At 42.4% G+C, this 24,535-nt stretch overlaps 1 protein-coding gene across 1 annotated transcript in view; it reads right to left on the reverse strand.

Moving 5' to 3' along the window:
* Nucleotides 1–20,177: 20,177 nt before the first annotated feature.
* Nucleotides 20,178–24,535, reverse strand: part of LOC125417009 (heparan sulfate glucosamine 3-O-sulfotransferase 4) — a 418,715-nt gene continuing 414,357 nt past the window's right edge. Inside the window, exon 2 of the mRNA XM_048460206.3 lies at nucleotides 20,178–22,311. Coding sequence (XP_048316163.3) covers nucleotides 21,675–22,304 — 630 coding nt within the window. The 5' untranslated portion in view covers nucleotides 22,305–22,311 and the 3' untranslated portion in view covers nucleotides 20,178–21,674. The remainder of the gene's footprint in view (nucleotides 22,312–24,535) is intronic.

Below are 24,535 nucleotides of genomic sequence, written 5' to 3' on the forward strand. Positions count from 1 at the left end.
TTTACAAAAAGACCTGTCAGATAGTCTAGATCTGTAGGCAAATATGGATACACCAACATTACAGAGAAACATTGGGTGACTGTCAAAGTAGCCAGATGTTTCTGTCGTTTCTATAGTTTTAGAAATTGTTTGCTCTGCATTTTCTATTTACTTGTAATTTTATATCCTTCTCGGGTCGCTGATGGTGTTGAAGACTAGATAACTATAGTTACAGTTTTCCTTGTTATCAAATTCAGAAGAAAAAGAATTCACAAAAGATATATAAGGTGCAAAATGTTGAGAGAAATAGAAGCTTAAATTGCTTTTCTAAGAAAATGTTTTGAGGTCTAAAGGAATTCGTTTTGGGTTGGTAATACAAGTTAGAATAGAAAGTGAATTAGGTACAAAACTTTGGATTCACCAAGACAGAACAGATAATTGAGTATTTTCTCTGAATTTTCCAAATACAAATGGACTGGAAATTGTGAATATAATTACTACCAGATAGTGTTTTTTGTATATAGTTTTACTGTGTCAGAGTTAAAAACCTTCCTTTTTCATTGAGACAAGAAAGGAAAATGTTGTGAAATAATCTTTTTTGTAAACTGTGATGATGTGTCTTTGCCATGGCATCTTCTCATTGATTTAATAAAGAGCTGAATAGTCAATAGCTAGACAGGAAGAGGTTGGGCAGGACTTGTAGGCAGAGAGAGAGGAAGAAATGAATCAAGGAACAGGAGAGACACCAGAGGACACAGAGAAAGAAAAAGCTATGAGGCAAAATGTGGATTAATATAAATGGGTTAATTTAAGTTATAAGAGCTAGTGGACCAAGCCTAAGCTATGGGCCAAGCTTTTTAATAATTAGTAATAAGTCTCCATGTCATTTTTTATGAGCTGATAGCTCAAAGAAAAATCCATCTATAGGAAAGGGCTAATATGTGGGGTTTGTATTTCTTTACAACTTAGTTCTTGGGACCACCAACCAACCTCTTTTCTAGCCATTTACAGCTTTCAACCTGAACTATTTTTTTGAAAGAATTGGCCTAAATTGTGAACCTTAATAAGGCTTAGCTCTCAGACCTGTTGTGGCATGAGATAACCTGAGCAGAGAACACAGCAAAGTGCTCAGATCCAGCAAATGCACTGAACAGAGGGACCGTTTTCATCATAGTGATTATGTTTAAGCCTTGAAAACCTTAAGTGCATAAAAAAGGCCATCAAATTGGTGATTTTATCATCTGGTTCTAGGGAGCTTAAGCCAGCGCCAGGACACTGGGCTGAGGATGTTTTCATACACATTAGCAGCCCTGGGAAGGAAGCATTGCTATTATCCTCTGAGGTACAAGATGGCCTTACAGCTGCTAAAGCTGTAGGAGGCCTGGATGAAATGGAAAATGCCTGGAGTGTGTGAGCGCAGCCAGATGGGCTCCTCTAATGCTCAGCCCTCTACCCTCTCACCTCAAGCCACAGAACTCCCAGGTTTCCCGTATTCACACTCCTGGAAATAGCAAATCTACCAGAACTACTCCCATCCCCAAACACACATCCTCCCAAGCCCCACTTCAAATCCTCCTTTGGATGTCTCTGGTCAAAGATTCATAGTCTCAAAAGATCAAGCCTGTAGCTTTATCCACAGACCTACACCAAGTTCTGTGGGAAACTAAAATACTGAAGAAAGAGGGAAACATCTAATTAGTATTCAAGTGATGGTAGTCTGTCACTTGACTCATTTCAGTTGTTCTTCAGCCTTAAGTACTTAAAAGAAAGTGATCTGGCAGGCCCCCAGTTTTTCCTAGGAATACAGGCATTCCACTACAGACTACCAAGATGAATACAGAGGCTCCTTAGAAAACCAAAGGAGCATATGATCCAGCCATAGCATTGCTGGGTGTGTATCCATTGGGTTCTAAACCAGCTCTGCCGAAACACCTCTTCACCCAGGTGTACTGCAGCAGTATTCACAAGAGCCAAGAGTCTGAGCCAGCCTGAGTACCCTTCGACTGAGGAATAAAGAAAATGTGGTATATATCCACAATGGAGTTTTGTCAGCCATTAGAAAGGAAATATCACATCAGTTTCAGGAAAATCGGCAGATCTGAAGATCATCTTGTCCTATGAAATAAGACAGCAAGAAAAATGCTACATAGCTTTTCTCATAAGTAGAATCAGGATTTAAGAAGAAAACATAAAAGTGTGAGGACAATAGGAGAGAAGAGGAGACAGGAGAGCCGTAGGGGAGAAGGGGACAATGAGAGCGGAAAATACCAGGGATGAGTGACATTAAAATATATTATGACTTTCTTGAAAATGTCAACTAATAAATTAAATCACATGCTAGGGTATCCTTGTCACTAAGAGACAGAATAGGGCCAGACTGACTGACTTCTGAATATTTACTGTAGCCAGTCTCCCCTGGCCTTGCAGGACTTGCATGTGCTGGCTCACCAACACCCTGGCCCAGGAAAGCCACCTTAGGCTTCTAGTTAGCTTCACTGGTGAAGAACCCCAGTCTTAATGCAGTCTAGAAGTATAAATCATGTTGGCTAGTTTTCAGAGCTTTGCTGGGCTTAGCAACTCATTTTTCTAATTCTAAAAGATGAATTGTGGATCAATTATTGATTCAAGGAAAATAGGATCGAGCATGTAACCTTACACACACTGAGAATTCAGTGTTTTTCTTGACTTTCTATCAAGAGGATGTGGATGTTTAGCAATAAACAAGACAAATAATATCTATATAATATGTTAAAGTTGGTAAAAGTTTACCAGCCTTCAGAGGGTCTGGAGAAATGACTCTTGTTTCAAATGCCTGAGGGTAAACTTAGAGCAAGGCCAGAAAAGAGGAAAATCATGAGGGGACACTTCAGACCAAAGGCAGCCCAAATGGGACTGCCCAGAGTGCCTAGGAAGAGCTAAGGGCTCAGGATCTGGCCGGTCAGGGATGAAAAGGGGCACATGCCAACAGGTGGGAAGACATGTCAGGGAACTGGTCCGAGAACTTTGGCTCTTGATTGTGAGAAACAGTGGGGACCCATGAACAGCTTCCTGCCCCATTTGGGCAGTGGCACCCTGTTCAACTGCATTATCCCTTCAACAGGGTTCAGCGTTGTTTAGCCTAATTCTCAAGAAAAGTTGGAACTCTCTGTTTTTAGGTCTCTGATTACACAACCAACAATGAATTCCAATTCCTTTTGTATTGGATGCTATCTCCTACTGCTTCCAACTATAGAATTCTGAGAAATGGACTTAGGTGGGGCCTATGGAGTACACCATGCTGTCATGTAACCCCACTAACAGAGGCACCGTCATACAGCTGTGCCACACACAAAGATTCAAGCTATTGTCTTCATTTCATGTGTTCAGACACACGTGACCTTTTAGTGTTAGAATGACCTGTGTGGTTGACTTCCCTCATGAAACTGCTAGGCAGCCAGGGACAAGGATGGAATTTTCCTATACTTCTAACCCCTTAGCAGAAGGCTACACACATAATCGGTTAGGAATTGTTGATTGAATAAATTGACAGTAGCAACTGTGTACAAATTGTCTAGGTATTGCAGATAGAAGGGAAAATGGAACAAAATTAAATTTGGGTTGTGTTAGAGGCATTTGAGGGAGTTATTTTCTTCTGTGCTCCAAATTCCCCATAGTGGTGTTATATCGATTATAACTTTTAATGGAAGAAAATGTAATAAAAAATCTATTAATCATCTTGGTCTCTATTTTCATAGACGCTGGCCCTGGGATCCAGCCCCCGCTGAGGAAAGGTCACTGGAGCCACTCTCTGGCCTCCAGCACTTCCCCACTAAATCACAGCCATGGTGTGCATGCAGGGTGTTGCTGCAACAAGTGAGAACTTGCATGTCCTCGCAGAACTAATAAAATCCAACCTCTCCCCATCCATAGGGGAGCGCCCAGACCAGAGAATTCCCACTAGAATATCCAGGCCTTTCTAAGGAAAAGAAAAATGTTGCCATTTAAGGAAAAGTTGAGCCTTTGCCCTGATGATCAACAGCTGGGATTCAGAGTTTTGGTGGCAATACAAACCAAAGAACTGTGGCCTTACGGTTGGCAGTGCTTTGAATCAGAACGCTGCCCAAAGGCTCATAGGTCTGAACACTTGGTCCCCAGCTGGTGCTGCTGTTTGGGGAGGCTTAGGATGTGTATCCTTGTTGGAGGAAGTATGGCCTCGGGGACTGGCTTTGAGAATTTAAAGACTCATATCATTTCCAGTTCTCTCTCTGTCTATCTCTGTCTCTGTCTCTCTGTCTCTGTCTGTCTGTCTGTCTGTCTCTCTCTCTCTCTCTCTCTGTCTCTCTCTCTCTCTCTGTGTGTATGTATACGTGTGTCTGCTTCATGCTAGTGCTTTACAATGTGAGCTCTCAGATGGCCACTCCAGCTGCCATGCCCACCACTTCCTCACCTTGATGGACTCTTATCTCTCTATAATTGTAAGCCCAGATTAAAGAAAAAAAGTCTAGGCCCTAAACTGAGTTCAAAGTTCAGAAAACCAGCTTTCTGGAGAAGAAAAACACCTGACCCCAACTCCAATGGATTCTGCAGTTTCAAAATGATCTTATTCTGGGAAAACAGCTCAGGTCCCCACTCTGACTCTAAGGAACCCCCCTTCTCTACTTTTAGCTACAAAACCCTCAGCTTCAAACACGTAATCTTCATTCTCCTTAACTCTCTCTCTGCATGGCTGGGTCTGGCTCCTGGGTCACAGTGCAGACAGATCTTGAGATTAGGCCTCTCAGGTTAAGTAAAACCACTCTAGCTGTCGGGGTTCTCTAAATTCTCACCCTTTATTTCTTCCTCCAGACTTAATTCTTACAAGCATACAACAGAAAAGGAACTAATGTACAGATCACAAAAGGGGACCCAATTATCACATGAGAGAGGAAATATCTGTTTCTCAATCCAGAGTATGCACAACCAAGACATGACACAACAAACCCATGTGCTATTCAGACACCCTGGAGGTCAGGTGCATGGTAAACCTCCTTGCTTCCTCCCTACAGACTCACCCATTGTCAAAATAGCAAAAGGTGAGTATTTGCCCATGCGACACACAGTGGGCCTGTGTGGCCACAGACACAGAATGGAGTACTGACTGGTCTATAAGGCAGAGAGTCTGTCCAGTTCTGATTCTGCTGTGAGTATTGAGGAGATAATTAGTCCAGCTTGTGTTGACGAGGACTGTCCTTAAGACCCATGTTAACACTGCCCTTGTTGCTTAGTAAAGGCAATGAGGAAGAAAACGTTTTGCTCAATGAAAGTCAGTCACCACCTTTGATGATGCTAATTGCTTCCTTGCCTTTCCCTCCCCAGAAGAAGGCCACCTCCAGAGAGTTCATGGATTGGAAGCAGTGCCCCAAGTACCCTCAAGATCTTGCTGCAGATCTATTGACAGACTCAGGTTTGACTGACAGTTGGATGAGGGAAGCTGGAGATTAGTTTACCACCCACCCCCTCCAGTTCTCTTTCCACACAAGAGAACTGAGAAACAGAGATGTTGACATTCAGGAACAGTGACCATACCAGCCAGCAAGTATTGCTTAGTAGATAACACGTTCTCATCAATCACATCGGCTGCCTCACTTCACTCTGGCAAGGACAAAACAGATTGGTAGAAGCCTCCCAGCCCCCAAGCACATCTTTTCTTGAAGGGCTGGACATATGGACAAAAGCTTCCGTTTCCACAAAATAAAAGAAAACAGAGAAAAGTACAATTCTGTGAGTCAGATGCAGTGCTCTATGCGTTGTAAGAGAGCTACCACTGGCTGAGAAATGCCTAGCGCTTAGATGTCCTGTCCCCTCGTCTCTCCTTTAACAACAGTCGCTAGGAGATGACAACGACGAGCAACTAAAGCTTATTGAGGTCAAATGGCACCTGTTAATTAGTGTCTGAGGCAATGTATAAACTTAGAGGCTTATAATCCACGTTGAATGTCTGCACCAAACCAGACACATTCAACACTCAGACCTTCCTGGGTCTGTCTGATGCGTGGGGAACTAAGGTTTCACAATGCTACTAATGGAAGTTGAGTGTAGGACAGAGGCTACTGCCTGTCTATCAAAGTGCACAGCAAAAGGCTCTTAGTAAGTGGTCACAAAGGGAGGCACAGCTTGTGTGTGATGGAAAAGCAGTGTCTCTACCTAAGAATATCTCAGTTCTACCTGTCCAAGGCATCATAACTCTGGCTTATCAATTACTCCCAAACTCCACCCCACTGGTGGCAAAGGAGGTAGGAAGAAGGCAAAGGTTGGTGAGTCTGTAGCAGAGAGGGGCCAGGAATGTTGTCTGAATCTTTGGCTGCTTGTGGTAACAATTTGTCATACATTTCTTGAAAAAAATCCAAAACTTCCTAGGATTAGAGAGATGGTTCAGTTGTTAAGAGCACTGGCTGCTCTTCAAGAGGACCTGCGTTTGATTCCTAGCACCCACATAGCATCTCACAACCATCTGTAACCGCAGTTCCAGGGGGCCTAACAGCTTCTTCTGGCCAGCAAGGGAACTGCAGACATGCGGCATACAGACATGCCTGCAGGCAAAACATTCCTCACATACAATATATAAAAATTAATTTTTTAAAATATTATAATGTAATGGTTATATTGCAAATGGCATGAATGATGGTTTCTTGGCGTATTTTTAAAATGTTTCATGTAATTCTAATGTGGAATATTGGAAGGGATACTTTGACTTGGAAATTGCATGCTGAACTGACAATTAGAGTAAAAATCTTTCCCTAAAGCACATTCATCCAAGACACCTGGGGCTTGGTTGGGCAATGACACTGGAAACGGAAACAATCTATTGTTATTTATACTGCTTAATTCCAGCTCTTGGTGCTGACATCTCCTCTTTAAGGAGCACTTGGGAGAAGGGTGGGCAGAATGAACTTGAATGATGAGGTCACATAGAGGAGACAGGAACCAGCAATGGGCTCCCCCTTGTTTGGTAAACACGCCCAGCGCTTAATGGTGCCTAATGGTGCCTGTAATTGATGTCTAAAGTTATTTAAAAGTAAATTTACTAGAAAATAATTAGCAATTTTATAGTTCACTACTTTCTAATTTTGTGGATAACATTTTTTTCCCAGTGGTTTTATCTGGCACCACAATACAGCATGCTGTGAAGTCACTTGCCCAAAATGGAGGTCGCACGTGGGATCACAGAAAGATATATATTTTTGAATGTTTGTCATCCCGATTGTCAACTGGGACATGGACCTTCCTTTCTTCTACCGCTGTCTGTCACCTTGTTTCCATTCTCTCACTTGAATCTGTGATAAATTATCCTTAATCAACATCAGGGGAAAGTTGTTGGAAGGCAGGTTGGGCATGGCTTATCTTTGACCTTGGGAGCTTTTAACCTCGGGAGTGGGAGTTGAGAAGAAAATTATTTTCTCATTAGTCCCGATGCATCTTTCCTTAATGAGCTTGTAAAAATATTCATTACAACACATTAGCTTGTCTCTCTCTCTCTCTCACTCAGCTAGCCCAGCTACAAGGGAAAAGTGAATGATAGAAATTCACCAAAGATTCTGTTTAAGTTTTACTGGAGAATCTGCTGCCATATCTCCGGGTCACTTGCTCAGGCTCAGAAAAAGGATTTGCTTTTATTTCCAGAGAGAGGATCCCACTATCTTTTAAAAACCTGAGAAGCAGTGGCTGCCCCTGTGGACTAGGTGTGTGATTCGTGGATCTGAAGCACTAGTGCCGTGGGGAGCTTGTCAGAGATGTGGGATCTCACGCAGAGCATGGTATGCGTCTATGACCCCAGAGCTTAGAATATGCGGCATTAGAGGCCAGACTGAGTTACTTTACAAAGTAAGAACTTGTACCTGTTTCAGAGAAGGGAGGAAGGGAGGAGGAGGGAAAGAAAGAAAGGATGCAGATTTCCTGGTCCTCAGCTACGGAAACAGAAACTCCATAGTGCAGATATGTGTGTTTTCAGACTCATAGTGAGACTAGAGTTTGAGGTCTAAGGTCATATGGGGATGTTGGGAACAACAGTTAAGATCTTCTACAAGTGCAGCTGTGCTCTGAAGAACAGCTGGAAGGTGCTGTTGAGATGATGGGTACTACAAGATCTGTTCATATTACTCACTGTGTTGCCCACAAACTGAGTTACTGACCCCAAGTGTTCAGTATGTTGTTTCATCAGAATCCATGGTCTATGCTGCTATTCATTGGACAATGTCGGGCAGACACATACCATAAAGTGAGCTGGTGTGAGACTCGGCACTTTAAGAGAGAGGAGTGAAGTGGTGACTCATATCTCATCTGTAATCACTCTAGTTCTGTTTACAAACAAAGGGATAGTACATGACCAAATGAAATCATTTTACAAGCCAAAGTTAGTGAAGCCTGGGAATATTTGGATTACCTTACAAAAATCCAACTTTCCCTCACATGTATTTTGCTGTTTCAGTTTAATTTGGGATAGTATAGAAAGTAATTTGTTTCCCACTCTGGCAGAGTCCAATAATTTTCTTAAGATATAGGTTATGTGGTTTGATGAAATAATATCAGGTAATGTGTCTTTCTCGGGCTGCAAAACAAGATCAAGAGTGCAATAAATAATCTATCAGTTGAATAGAGAAATGTTCTCTGGGAGCCTCCTAAGGTCATCCTCAGTCACACTATCTGGATATGATGACAAGTGTGCTAGCCAGTTTTATGTCAACTAGACACAAGCTAAAGTCATCTGAGAGAAGGGAACATCAATTAAGAAAATGTCTTCATATGACTGAACTGTAGGCAAGCCTGTAAGGAATTTTCTTATTTCATGATTGATGGGAGAGGGGCCAGCTCAATATGGGTGAGACTTGGCTGGAGGTCCTAGGTTCTATAAGAAAGTAGGCTGAGCAAGTCATAGGAAGCAAGACAGTAAGCAACATTCTCCATGGTCTCTGCATCAGCTCCTGCCTTCAGGTTCCTGTTCTGTTTGAGTACTTGCCTTCACTGCTTTTAATAATAAACTGTTATGTGGAATTCTGAGTGAAATAAACCCTTTTCTCCACAATTTGCTTTTGACCATAATGTTCCATCACATCAGTGGTTACCCTAACCCGAGACAACCAGTTTCTCAGTTTGAATGTAGTCTAATGATGGCTTAACAGTTTTGAAATAAGAAATGTAAGAATGGACTGGCTCTACCAACTACATTGAATAATGATCTTTTCAAGAAAGCTTCTAGCAGAAATAGCCAATACTCCTTCTGCTGTGTGGGTACCAGAAGCCCTGGCTGTGCATCCCCGTTCTTCCCATAAGTTCATTGCGTGACTTGGCTCTTCACTGGCTGAATACAAGTAAATCAAAGGGAACTGGGTTGAACCATGCAACTTTCATTGGGATGGCAACTTAACTATTTGTCTTTTGTTTCTTAATCTGCACGGTGGGACTCACAGTGCCAAGTGACAACAGAGAGAGGAAAATAATTTATAACCTTCAAGCTACAAAGTTAAGGGAGTCAGTCCCTGTAGCCCATCCATGACAGTGCAGCAATGGCTTAACAATTCTCTTCCTTTCTGGGGTATCCATGGTGACAGACAATAGCTAACTAACAACACTGGGAAAATGCCCCACTACATACTTCAGAAGAATATAAAATCCTGTCCCTTTTCTAAGTGAATCCTTAAGATGTCTCAAAGCGGGGAAGTGTTCAGATAGACCCTGAGTGGGAATCTCAAGTCTGCAATTACCAGCTACAGGACATTAAAGCAACTCATCACTACTGGTCTCAGTTTCCTCATCTGGAAAGTGGCATGGTACTAGTGCCAACCCTAGCAGTGAACGACACTGAGGAAAGTCATCTATGCAAGGGCGTAGTATTTCTTTAGACATTTGATAAATACGTGGTTCCCCAAAGACCATTGCTCACTGTATGGAAAACACTGATCTAGAAGTGTGGGACCTGTGGCAGACGAGAGTGGAGGGAGGTTGACGTGTACTGTATTATGACAGCAGGCACTGAGAAGACCCATGAACAATGAGGCAGAAGGGTGCAAGGACGAAACGTGAGAATGGGCAAGGGCTGACACTGCTTTAGACGGTCGGGAGCCTCCTAACATGGGATCACTAAAGCAAAGATCTGGAGCATGAGGGGCCGTGCCCGGGGGATGTCTGGTGGAGTAGAACTCCTGGTGGAGGAAGCAGTACCTGACTCTTGATAAGAGACCAATAAACAGGACTTTACAAGCCGGTGATAGTTAATTGATCATAAAAGAGAAGTTCTCCTTTCCCCTAACAGTGGTGGGCGTCAAATCCAGGGACCAGTGCATGCTAGAGAGCATTCTCACTAGCGAGTGCTACCCTGTCAGGGAGATGCTAGTTTATTCATGATGATAACACGATAAAGGTGGAAAGGAGTCAGGTGAGCAGTGTACTCTCCAAACAGCTTTTAAAAGGAAAAGAAAGATGTCTTTTCTGGACTTTTCACCTCCCTTCTTGAGGGCCTTGGTGCTGTTTGCACATGGAAGGCTAGACTCCAGTCACCAAGGAAACAGAGGAATTCAAAGTTTTTAATCCTTTGGGAGTGTCACCAGCTCCACCATGTCTTTGATTCACAACAGTGAGCCCTCACAGAGTTAAAAGAAAGCTCTTGGGCAAATGAGACCAAGAAGAAGGAAACGGGATCAAATGTAGATTTCAAGTGTCTTTGCCAGCTCTTCTTTTCACTAAATAACGCACTTACCCCATCACCGTGTCCCTAATTCCATTCTTTGTTTGATGTTTGCTGTTACTGCTTCAGGGCTTGGCATCAGAAGAGCAGACAGGAATGAGATATTAATCCTGCCTCTGAGGAATCCCCCCCACACCTTGTAGGAGAGAGTAACTCTGAGGAGTTGAGAAGGGGAATTAAATGACCTCAAGGATCCCTGTAAAACAGTTACACTGAGAATGGGACTGGGTCAGTCAGGAATCATGGGAGAGTATTTCTGTCAGGTCTCATAGTAGCAGGCATGAATTAAAGAAGGATGCTTAAAAGAAATCCCACACTAGCTCAGAATTGAGTATAATAGAGGCTTATTCATTTAGGGGTAGACTCACAGATCACAATCCTCTGCTGGAACGGGGAATAGCAACCAAATCCCACAGCCAGAAGAGGTTAGATGTGCGCTTTACATCGGCATATATAGTATAAGAGGCCATATCCAAGTGGGTGGGTAACTTAAAGGCTACTGGTGGTAAAAATTCCTACAGCACCTCTTCCTTTTGTTTAAATAAGAAAGTTCTAAGCCTAATACAAAGTTATATACAATAAGAACAAATATCAGATATAAAAATTAGAATTACAACCAGCAAAAACAAATCAAGAAACGTGTAATAAATTTTTCAATAATTACCCTATCCTAATGAGTTTAAGTCTTGTATAATAATAATAATTGGCCAAGTCATGAGAGAAAAGCAACTACAACTATCTATTTCCCCTTCCTTGAAGAGCCACTCTTTATCCCCCACCCAGGGTCCCTTACTAATCTCTGTAGTCATTAACAGTGAAACAAACGTATCTAAAACTCAAGAGCAAGCATCTACATATAAAAGAAACCATGCAGTATTTGTCTTTTGGGGTCTGGGTTGCCTCAGTCAGGATGATTGTTTTGAGCTCCATCCATTTACCTGCAATTTTCATAACTTCAATTTTCTTAACAGCTAAATAATATTCCATTATGTAAATGCACCACATTTTCATTATCCATCCATCAGCTAATAGACATTTAAGCATGAATGTGACCTACTCAGGTTTAAACCAGACAAAACCCCAGCACTGAGAAGGGGACACAGACAAAATGTCCCACACTTAAACAAGAAGAAGCTATTTGTAACTGATACCTGCTGGGAAAGGGAATATCAGTGTTTTTCAATGGAGTTTCATTTCAGATCAACCACGTTCCAGGACAGACCCTATGCCTAGGAGCAGTTGGCCAACAGAAGAATGGACTCCATTTTTTATTCTTTTGTTTTGGTAATTTTGTCTTATTGATTTCCTTTTTCTTTTCTTTTTTAAAGTTTGTCTATCTTGATTTTTGTTTTTCATTGTAATTCGTGGGTTTTTTTTTTTTTGAAAGAGAGAGATTTTGTGATCTTTTATCTGGGAGAAGATTTCAAGGGGGAAAGATCAAAATATATTACTAGAAAAAGTTTTAATGCAATCTTTAAAGAATGGATATAAGGTTTGTTCTTGGAAATAGAGTATCTGCTCACTGAGATGGAGAAATCTTGGAACAATCTGGAATAGATTATATTGTATGTACCTTATTGTTTGTACCTTGCTTCAAAAATATTAAGATTCGGGTGACTGACACACTTCCAAGTGGAAAAGTAAAGATTAATATAAAATCCTAGAATGCAAGAGAGAGATCTGGGCTAAAAATGATACACTGGGAGTCAACAACACAGGGATGATATTTTAAACCACAACAATGCATGAGGTCACCTGGAATGGATATACATAGGACTCAGCTCTGGAAATGAATAGTAAGCAGAGTCACTAGCAGTCCAGAGAAGTCCAGAGAGTACTGCAGGAAGGAGTAAGTGAAGGGCATAAAAGACATTGATTGGCCATGCCCCAAATGCATATCAAAGAAATACAATCTGTTTCTATTCTTAATATTTATCTTTAACTCAAGATAAGCCATTGAGGGTTGTTTAACTTAACAAGGGCTGTTTGCAGTCTGGTTTTTATTAGGATTCATGTAACTAAGGATATTCAATATGTTGACCCATAGCTATGTGAGACGATCACATCCAGATTTGAAAAATGTCAGATTCTCAAAATTGGAGAAGTTGGTGAGGATTTTGGAACTTCCATATCTGAGGTGGCACTAAAAGGACTCTGGATCCTAAGGTATATCACGTGATGTATCCTTTTCTGTGGGGAGATGGGCAGAATTAGGAGGGGCCAAGGAAACGAACTGAAATGTAGACAATGGAATGGCATCTACATGTCTGAGGCCAATTCTGCACCTTTCATGTATGCTTGATACACCCACTTCTGAACCCACAATGATGATGAATACTGTGAAATCACAATGATTTCTCAAGATACTAGGTCCAAAGTCCTGTTATCTTTATTGGTTTCCAGTCCTTGAGGTATCTATCATTTATGATGATTTCCTATGCCAGAAAAAAAAATACATAAGGTGTCTAAAGCAATGAAATTTGTTTTTTGCATCAAACAACGAATTTGGAATGAATCACGGTAGTGCATGTCACACGTGTAACACCAGACTGATCTACAGGCCAGCCAGAACTACCACCTGAGACTCCCAACAAGTTTAACACCAGCATGATCTATAGGCCATCGGAGCTACCAACAGAGACCCTGTCTCTAAAAGGGGTGGATGGAAAATAAAGAACTTGGGAATTGATAGTTGAAGAGTTGTATAAACAGTAGATTGAGAAAGTCACAAAGATCCGGGTTCTTTTCATCAGTCTGACTTTGGCCTCTTCATGCACATCCTGTTTGTCTTCACAGTCACAAGACAGGTGCCTGAACTCTACATCTGATGTCTCATAGCATCACTGTAAAATAGAGGATGTAGATCAAATCCCTTTGATAATGGGCACTCCTTTAAATTTAATTTTAATATATTCTCAGAAGGCCAGAACTGGCCACTGTTGACATTTCATTGGCTACTGGTACATGACATGTCTCATGACAATGGGAGGATTAAGGAAGAAGTATTCCTTAACTAAGTCTTGGTTTTTCTTTGGAGTTAAGGAAGAGATACCCATTCCCTATATATATTACCACTCCTTGGCAAAACAAAACCAGGGTTCTATAGATAAGAGGAGCAGAGACTGCTGGACAGGTATTATGGAATTATAGCGATCAATGGCATATATATAGGAATTATGGCTGTCAATGGAATAGTTGAGGAGGAGACCTGTGACTTTTTCTTTGAATTGTGAGGGTGAATAAAATCACCCAGTAGATGCCATTCTCACAATAAGTACATTGAATAGCAATCTCCAACATTTAGTAGAACTGGGCCAGGTGGTGAGCTGAACAGGGGCAAGAGGAGTCTGTTTGAGAGAGACACAGAGCAGAAGGTGTGGGAGAGATGTGTGTTGAAGGAGGAGCATTTCATGAAGCAAAACAATGATCCAAAGCATCAAATGCTGAAAGGGTTTTTGTAGATGAGGGCCGAATGAATGACCTCCAAGGAATGTGAATATGGCTGTCAGAAAAGTACACGTAAAAGCATGACGACCTGATCTCAGTCTTAAGAATCTGCACTCCAAGCTGGGCATGGTGACATGGACCAATATCCCAGTGTTGCAGAGCTGGAGACAGGAGGATCTCCAGGGTTTTGGTGGCTGGTCAGTCTAGCCAGATCGGTGAACTCCAGCCTCAGTGGGTGACGGTTTCAAGTAAGACGGAGAATAATTGGGGAAGGTGCTGCACATAAACCTCTGGCTTCCACTTGTCCCTACATGTGTACACTCAGGCGTGAACATGTACATCGGCAGACATATCCACGCATGCGCGAACATGTTTGCGCATGATACAAGCGGCCTCCATGATGGCGAGAGCGGTCTTAGTAAACACTTCAGCTGCATAAAGGTTTCTGTTTCTTAGACCATCTTTGCACCTGTGGCCCTATCACAGCGGGAGCAGGGCACTAAATGGTCAGGTTGTTGTCTCCATTCAGGGGATATAGGACACAAGTCCAATGAGAGGGATAAAAGGCTGCTCGGGACTTTCTCTGGGAAGCCAGCCCCCTCGTCCACGGGGATAACAGGGAGGATGACGCACATTAGACAAGAACACTGGCAGAGAGAGGGTGTTTCCGAAACAAATACAAGGGGCCTGGGAGAAAGAGCTGCTCAGGGACCAATAAAAGCAATGAATAGCAGAACCGGGGGCCTGCCTGAGGTTAGAAAGCAGAAATTTATAGAGACCCCACTCCGTTCCTTTCCCAGGAGCACCAGGGCAGCATAACTGTGTACTAGGATCTATCTTGGCCTGGAGACCGCTTTGTGAGTCTATGATTTAGACCCAGTCCTCATACGGATTCCTGCGGCATAAGCAATTGGAATTTTATTTCTTCTGTTTTCCTTCCTCTCAACAGAATGCCCTTGGATAATGAAAGCCCTTGTTTCTGAAGCCCTTTCCCCACACGATCGGAGAAGCAGATCCTCTCCCCGACATCCTTTAGAGACTCTCCCGTGAGGATTAAAAAACTACACAGCATTTTCTTCCTTAGATGACAGAAAAGAGGCTATCTCCTGCTCGATCGGAAAATGTTGCCTTTGGTGAGCAAAAATCACAGCAGAATCTGCAGCCATCATCTGGACGGTCCCCGGCTCTTTTCTCCCATGATGGAACGAATCAAAGTGGTTGCTAAATATCACCTTTTCCGCGAGTTATCAGAAAAAGCACACAGCACTTGTTTCGCAGCATTTATTGAAGCTCTTAGGTGGTCTGAGGGCTATCCCCATGATCTTAATAAACAAACTGGTGACAAAACCAGTCCCTTGCAGATATTTCAAGGGATGTGACTTTGCTCCTGAGACACAGTGCTGAGGAAGTGTTGAGTAAGTAAGTATAGTGTTTGCAGAGGGCCTGGGGTTTTTTGAAATTTTGAGGAGAAGAGGACCCTGTCCTTCCACCAAGCCAGAAGTACAATGGCGGCTACACATTGTCCAGCCTTTGCCTGTATATGACCCCAGCACAAGGAGCCTTCCAGATTGCCATATTTCACTTTCTGATGAACAACCTGTGTTTCTTCCAGATACGGAAGTATGAACAACAGAACAAGCTATCAGGAAAATTCCGTACCCTTAATGTAAACTCATCTCTCCGTCTGAGACCAAAGGAGCTGGGTGCTTGCTGTAGCCTATGACACCTACAAGTCAAATTTGAGGACCTCTGCCCCTTGAGAGGGCATCTCAAGGTGCTTGCTGGACTATTCTTACGCATTCCCATACTGTGAGGGCTTTCTCCCACTGAAGCTCAAGTGAACAGATAATGGGGCTTCTTGAAAACCTATTACAGTGTTAAGACATACATGTTTGCCAAATGCATGGAATAATGAGAGGTTTTATAGCCCTATGGTTTGTTGTCTAACATCTGTTATTGCCTAAAACTTCCTTCTCACATTTAATTGATTGGTTCCTGTGTAGACAGAATGACACCTTGGGACACTATCCTATTAACAGTGGCTGTTTCTGCATCTGTGAGAAGATCCTGTCGTTTTTGCCTTTAAGTCCATTTAGACAGCTTTTACATTTATAGATTTGCATTTGTTGAACCATCCCTGCATTTCAAGGAGATAGATAACTTGGTCACAGTGTTCCAATTCCAAATGGATGTAGAGATGGCAAAGCGCAAGGGAAAGCTATATTCATTGGCCAGAAAACTGCACAGGAAGGCTCTCAGCATGGTTAACAACCCCGCAGGACCTGCTGACTTTGAGCAGGTCGTTAAACGTGTGTGTATTTCACATCAGCGAGGCAAGCATGGCAGTTAGTTTATCACTATCACTGAGAAAGCCCTCCTCGTAGCATTTTGGAAACATTCACTTCAGAAATCAGTTGGTTGGGCTGCTGTATCTCCTGTACTTCTGATAGGAGAGAAGTGGAAAGCATTATTAAGTAGCTTCGAGATAGGTAAAGTCATTGCTTTTGACCCACCGGCCTTGTACCCCTACTTGTGAGTGCTTCTACTCATTCTTAGTGCTAATAGCAGAACCTAGATCCCCCAGTCTTCCAACATGGACCGAAGAACAACAGCTCTCCAGAATACTCTGGCCTTTGATACCTTTGACTGCGGAGGCATATAGCATTATGGACCTCATCATTTTTTTCAACCACATACCACATACCATATGCAGAAGACCTTTTTTTTTTTTGACTCCCCAGCTTTCACTGTGAAATCCATTCTACTAAATATATTTTGTGACATACATCCACTCTGCTGGTCCCTTCTCTAGAGAGCCTTTATTGGGTCCTCTGGAAGACCAGATGGTGATTTTAACATTGAGCTATCTCTCAAACCTGTCCCAGCCTTCACCTTATTTTTTTTTCGTTGCCATGTGATGACCTTATAGATGTGTATAATAATAGAGTGAAGGAAACAGACTGAATCTAAACCCAGTTGTTTCCCTGTATTCAGGGATCCCTGCTCATTTCCCATTGCAGATACCCAGCGTTTTTTTTTTTTTATTTCTTCGTTGGATGTCATAGGCCATATCATATTTACCACATCATATTTCATGATTTCTAGGATGTGATCTCATGTACCTCTTACCTGGAAATGAAAATTCCTCATTCCTATGAGAAAGCAGACACACTCTGAAACATACAATCTTGCACCCAGGTTCTCAACCGACCTGGTCGATCATGTAGAATTTAGGAGCCAGAACGTCAGACAGTGAATTCATGACTTGGAAGCTTCTCCCGCATTGTTGAATCCTGAGTCCTTGTAAAATCTAAAGCAATGCCTTTGATACAGAACAAGGGAAAAGCTAGAAAGAGTGAGGTGAATTTCCCTCAAGGTAGAGTGGAAGAAGATTTTGCATATGAATGTGTGAATTTCAGCCATCTTAGTTCTGTTTATAGGGAGCTTTTTTAAAACATTTCCTGTCCTGAGCTTTATGCAAATCAAGTGTGCTTCACTTTTCCCTCAGCATTTTCATGATTATTCAATGTGAGTAAAACAGTGGAATTAATTACCGAACAACACCATTTTAGAACACTATAAAGATATATTGTTCTGGAAAGAGTATTATGAAACTACCTCCCTCTTCCTCCTCATCCTTCATCTTTGTAGTGATTATCACCCTCATCCCCATCACCACCACCATCTTCATCTTTACTCTGCAGCACCAGCATCACCAACACCATTATCATCATTGTCATCAGCATCAGCATCCTTCCTGTGAATGAAGCATTTTATTCTTTTCAGATGCCTCCCTCTCTATTAAGTCATTTTTTTCATCTCCATGGAAACGTTGGGTAGTACCCAGGTAAGGATTAAATATACTTCTGTTACAGATATAAAAATTGAAAATAAGTCAGACTGGTAGCTTCTTTTGTAGAATTCACACATATAAGCAGGGATAAAAGACAGCTAGTTACCCTTTCTGACAACATTGAACCCGTGGAGAAGCTTTCCTTGGGAAATAACAGGGTGGAGTAATGGGAGGGTTCCAGTAAGTCAAGACCTGAAAAAACAGGAGTTGGAGGCTTAGAAAAGGAAGGCTCGGATGGGGATTTCTAATATTATAGGAATAAGCAGCCACATACATCTGCAGAAGTTAGTTGCAGATGTTCCTTCCTTAAGCTTGTAGAGGATCCCATAAACGGACATACCTCCACTGACATAATGGTGTCCATTCACAAGCTAAAGTTGCATGAGTCTGCTAAGCAATTTTCTTAGATTTTGTGCATGTTTATGTGTGTGTGTGTTGAGCTTTGAACTCGTAAACCTTAGCTACAGTGTCATGGCTTTTGTATCTCTCAGGTGTACAAAGACACTTTTAAACTGAAATGAACACAGTAGCAATTATACTACAGTATTCAAAAGGATGGACTCTTTTCTCATTTAGAAACACAAGCAGTAGCCATGAATCATCCATTCCTGGGAAGGGTGGGGAGCAGAGCATTAAATATAATTTATGCTTTGCTAATTGAAATCAAATACCAAGTTCAGTCTCTCTGGGAGTTGCCATGCTCACATTTAAATGGGGCAGAAGTATTATTAACCTGACTCTATGTTGGCAAGTTGGCTTAGCTTTTATGGATAGATAATGATTCCTTCAGCAAGCCTTCACACTCAGGTACAAAAATCCCCGTCGTTCACTGTGAGTCAGAAAGTCAAAGAAATAGTAGCCACCGAAGAAATCACACCTTAAACATGCCAAATTTGCATTTCTTTTCAGCATCAAGACTCAAATATATTGCCAAGTGGAAGTTTTGCTTTTGTTTTGTTTTAAATCTTCTTGTTCTTTAGGCTTAGTCTTCTGCCCTTTCTTTATACAGAATGGACTATAAATGACTTAAGAGGGAGTGTTTTCCAGACTTTTACTTCACAAAGGAAAATGGTTTATTTACCTCTTGTTAACCATATTAAAATGAGTTTGTCATCTTTATATGGAATATTTATGTAAGGACACAAACTTAGAGGCTGTGTTGTTTGGAAGCATCATTTAAATGTGAATCTTATGGGCTTATGAAGACAGGCAGACTGGGGAGACTGAAGAGCTTAATCAAGATGTGTCCATCCGAAACAGGACAGGAGGGCAGGCTGGGCATGGCTGTTCTTAGCCCGTAGAAGAACATCTTTAGAGGTATTCTAGAACATTGCCCTTTGGCAGAGTTATGATGTCACCATAACCTAGCTACTACTGAAATCCCAAACAGAACACATTTCTGCAAGGATAATGTATCCTTTCTTGTAGTGTTAAAAAAAAAAACAAACAAAAAACCCCTGGGGCCACATTCCCTAGAAGTAAATCTCACCACAGGTCTAGTCTAGAGCTCAGGAAACGGTGTCCTTCTTCTTTCCTTACTTCTTACCTCCCTTCTTCCTGCCTCAGTCCTCTCCCCTTTTTCCTTTCTTTTCCCCTTCTGTTTATGTATTTACTTACTTTTAGTCAGTGTCTCACTGTATGACGTAGGCTGGCCTCAAAGCCCCGAGGTTATCTCGGGCTTGACTGCTGTGGTTCCAGTGTCTTCCACCACACATGGCTTGAACATATGTGTTTTTACAAAGTCTACGGGTGGTTCAGTGACGGCTGACACACACTCCCTCTTTGTTCTGCTCACAGAGCAAGCCCCGTGTCAGCTCCATGAAGTCCACCTTCTCTGCATGTGTACACCCCCCTCCTTTAAACATGTGAGCACGTGGTTTTTGAACCTTATCTTTGTTGACTTTGGCACATCTGTTGCCTTCAGCCTAAATTTTCTTATCTGGAAAAAAATATTTGTGCAGCTGTTTTTGAATCTGGGTTATCAGTCCATCACTCACGGGGTGATGAAAAACCTAATACCTCCTTCCCAAGCCATAGTGTTTGCGTGGCTGTAAGAAACATCCTGCCCTGCACACAGAGACCCCTAAACACTCAGAAATAAAGTCCCTCTATTCATCCTAAACAAAGCCATTCCTTGCGCTCCAGTGTAGGGGTGGGTGAGGAAGAAGTGACCAACACAAATACACCATTAAAGCCCATCAATCAGGTTGCATTAAGCTTTATAACAACACAGTTTCCATTTAGTGGGAGAAATGACAGTTTAATCACAGCCGAACAGATTCCACTCTCCCCACTCATACAAATTTCCAATTTTACTACAATTTCTGGCTTTGGAGATCTGCGAACAAGGGCTTTATGTCAACTGCTTTGTTTTCGTCGACCACACTAATGGGAAGGGACACTTTATTTGGCAGCCCTTGAAAAGGATGTCTGCAGACAGTCCTTGCCCTCCCCACCCAGTTCACACTGCAAATCAGTATTCTTGCCAATAGCCCAATAGATGCCATCTAGGAGTAGAGAAAATGAGCCATGAGGTGACCCTGAGGGGGCAGTGGTGAGACAAATAGAAAAACATTGAGTGTTCCCTTCCTCTCTGCATCTTGAAGGGTTACTCCGATCAACTAACAAACAAGCTATGGTCTTCGTCTCTAGGGCAGAGCCTATCCCTAGAACATGCCTTAGGACCAAGATCCTTAGGGAAGAGGATCTTTAGCTAAGGGGGCCTCCCAACTAGAGGACTGGGTTTTTTTTCTTATACCCCCCACATATAGCCATTCATCTTTGCCAACCTCAGGGCTCAAATCATAGCTGCTGTCTCCCTGTTCTAGAAGCATTCTTGTGGGTCAGATTCCAACATGAGGATGTGTGCTAAGCTTCTCCATAATTTGGAACACTCGTGAAGAGAGAGACCCATCTTGGAAGGCTCTCAGATAGAATGCTCCAGGGGTGCAGGCTATTTTTTGGTGAGGAACATACGTGCATGCCTTTGCCTTCATATTGTGGGAAGGGAGAATGTCAAAGGGTTTTGGGATGAAGCCTTTGATGGGAAGGCTACACAGGCCTTGGAGGGAGGATATTGCTCCCTGGGATCCCAGTCTTGGAGCTCTCAGCCACCAACAGCATTCTGGAGAGATGCCAAGGCAGAAGTTTACATACTAGAAATTAAACACAAGGTTAGAATCCAGACTCCCAAGACAAATACAGTAAGAGCTCCTGCAAAGTACGCGTTCCTTCCTTCTTTCCTATCCTTCCTTCTTTTTTTCCTTCCTTTCCTCATTCTTTCTTCCTACCTTTCCTTTCCTTTCCTTTCCTTTCCTCTCCTCTCCTCTCCTCTCCTCTCCTCTCCTCTTCTCTCCTTTCTTTTCCTTTCTTTTTGCCACTCATCAACATCATAGCATACGTCTTTGACCCTGTAAGATGTTTATCCTGTCTTCAAGACTCCATTAACTAGTAGAAGATAAATATCCATGGTGGATTCCGGTGGCCATCTTGTCCACCAGGTACAGCTGGTTCCTTCACAGGGATGCCATGAGATCTATACCTTTGCCTAAGCCCACAACATTGGAAGTAACCTGACTGGATGAGGTTGGCAATCTACTTGACACTCCAGCATGGCCAAAGCTTCAGAACCTGGGGGATGTGGGACTCTGGTAAAGAGTATCCTTGGTATTCCTTAGCCTTCCCTCCACACTGTCAGCCTCACTTATCACCCTCTTCCTGTTCCCACTGAAAATCCTGACCAGTCATTTGGTAAAACATCATGTTGAAGGGTTTGTAGAATTTCCGAAGTCTGTGGATGACATCTGGGTCAATGCGAGGATGAGTCCGACCTTTGCTCTTGCCCAAACATCTTGGGGCACTGCTGTCTTCTGGCTTCTTCAGGCAGGGGAATCCCTTGGTTTTGTTGAAGTAAAAGTGCTTCTCCGTCACAACACGCTTGAGGCCTAGGAAATCCTGTACTTTGGCCATCTCCCCTGCAGGGTCCACTATGAGCCGCTCTCCACTGACGAACAGGATCTGAGAGAGGGGGAAGTACTGCAGCCAGTTCTCCAGGTGCAGAGCATAGATCCCAATGCGAATGGCACTCCATGAGGCATCAATCAGCCCCAGGGTCCGGTTTTTGAAGGCCAGCACCTCAAAGGTAGGGATCTCTGGCTTCTTTGACAGCGTCTGGGTATAGTCAGAAATGGCCCTGGTCACCGGGTTTCGCACCACCACAATGAGTTTGATGTCCTTGGCCATAGAGTGAATGCGTTTGGGAGCCTCATTTGTCACAAAGTAACTGGGCGTCTTCTCCATGGTTATCTGCCCGTCCACTGTCTTAGGCATCACATTTCTAGAAGAATAAAGAAAGGGGAAATACAGTGATTATTACCATACCCAAAATATTTGAATATCATTCCACAAATTCTATGCAACATATAACAAAGGTGGGAGGCACCAAATCGAACCAATAAGCACAGGAAAGTTTTTTTTTTTTAATGTACCAACTGTAGGCTTGACTATGCAATTATTGGAAAGGCAGCCTAAGGCTTATGCATTATTCCTTGGGAGTCTTGTGTCCCTGGATTTAAACTGCCTTTCTACCTCTCTTACCAGTTGTGTTTAACCTAGATTTCTTCATATATTAGTTTTAAAATCTCTGAAACGGAGGTAATGATAGCACCGACTTCACACTGTAGTGTGCGGATTAGGGGGATAATGTTTGAAAAGCATTTAGCACAGAATCTCATGTGTGCATGAGCTTAACAAATTAAGGGTTTTATTATTGTTGTACTAGCTTTCAGGAAATGTTTGAGCTCAACACGACCTCAAAGATTATCTGGTCCAGGTTTGGCAAATTCTCACTGCCTTCTATTTGTCTATGAGTCACAGTTAAGAAGGATTTATAATCTTTAAATGGTTGTGGGGAAAACCCAAATGATAGTGATAGGAGAATTGCATGCTACATGGAAATTATGCAGAATTTAAATGTCAATGCTTGTAAACAAACCTTCCTGGGGACACAGGCGCACTTACTCACTTACAGATAGTGTGTGTGCTGCTTCTGAGAAATAAACAGGAAGTGGAATCGGGGCGACAACCATGTGGCCCACAGAACCTGGAATATGCATTGTTTTACTTTTAAGGAGTTTTTCTGAACCTTGACTTCTTAGTCCAAAAACATGGTTGTATAAGTGGTGAAAGTGAAGCCCAGGGATAAGGAAAGGACAGAAATCAGACAAGCTTTGTGTCCGCAGAACACAACGTAAGCACATCCCTGGGCCACAACATCTTCATTATAACGTCCTAACACTCTACTTAAGTTCATTTGAGAACAAAGTGACACATAGAACGCAAGCATAGGTTGGGTACAAGACAAACAGTGTTCTTCTTTCTTTGCTTCTGAGTTTGCCCGGTAAACTCACAGAGCGTGCTCTAGCTGGGATCTTTAAAAAGCCCCCAAAGTGATATGTTAAAGACTTTGTCTTCAGCCTGGGTAGGGTGGTGGAGTCTTTAAGGGTGGAGCATTGGAGAGGAATTTAGGTCCTTGGAGTCATGCTTCGAAAGGGCATATTAAGAGACTACCAAATGGGCTCCAGTGGTTGAAAGCACTGGCTGCTCATGCAGAGGACTGCATTTGTTTCCCAGCACCTGCAGGGTGGCTTGCAATGAACTGTATATCCAATTCCAGGATATCCATCACCCCCTTCTGATTTCTGCAGGCACCTGGCCTGCATTTAATGCATAAACACACATGCAGGCAAAAGCACACTTACATAGAAAACGAATAAATCTAAAAAAATGTTTTTTAAATAATGGGCATATTAATACCCTAGCATCTCTTCTCTCTAATCCTCACTTCTATGTCTTGGCCATGAGAAGAATGGGCTTTTTCCACCATATATGCCTTCTATGGTAAACTTGTTGCCACAGACCCGAAACCAATGAGGCAAAGCAACCATGGATTGCCATCCTTGCAACCAAAAGACATAATAAGTCTGACTTCTAAGTTGATTGTCTTAGGTGTTTGTTAAAGTAACAGAAAGATGCCAGCTAACACAGACATCACTGCACAGCTCTTGTCTACTGGTCTCCTTGACAAAAACATTTTCCAACTCCATCCCTCCATTCACATTTTCCTCCGAGGAGACAATCTGATGCCACTTCCTCCAGCCCAAAGCATAGGACCAACCAGTGATTGAAAACGAGGCTCAGTTTGCCGTAGGCCTGTACAGACCAGTGCTAATTGAGAATAAACACGTTCGATACCTGATGGTATAGTGGGCCACCTGCCACCAGGTGCTCCATTAAATCCATTCACTTCCAAGCCCTGCGCTAAAGTGGTACATTCAGGATTACACAAGACCTCTTTGTTATGATGACATGCTTTTAAATGTCTCAGCTAATAAAACTTAATACAGACAAAGATCCCTTAGCCTCTCCTACCATAATTAAATTTATTTACTATCACTTGCGTGGAGAAAGAATGACTTCTTTTTATCTCTAATTCACATGCTCTGTCAATAATTAATTGCTGCTGGGTTTTCAGCTTTCACCGTAAGCTCTTTTATTAAGCA

This window comes from Myodes glareolus, chromosome 7 (assembly GCF_982192425.1).
Source record: "Myodes glareolus chromosome 7, mMyoGla1.1, whole genome shotgun sequence".
Classification (NCBI taxonomy): Eukaryota; Metazoa; Chordata; class Mammalia; order Rodentia; family Cricetidae; genus Myodes; species Myodes glareolus.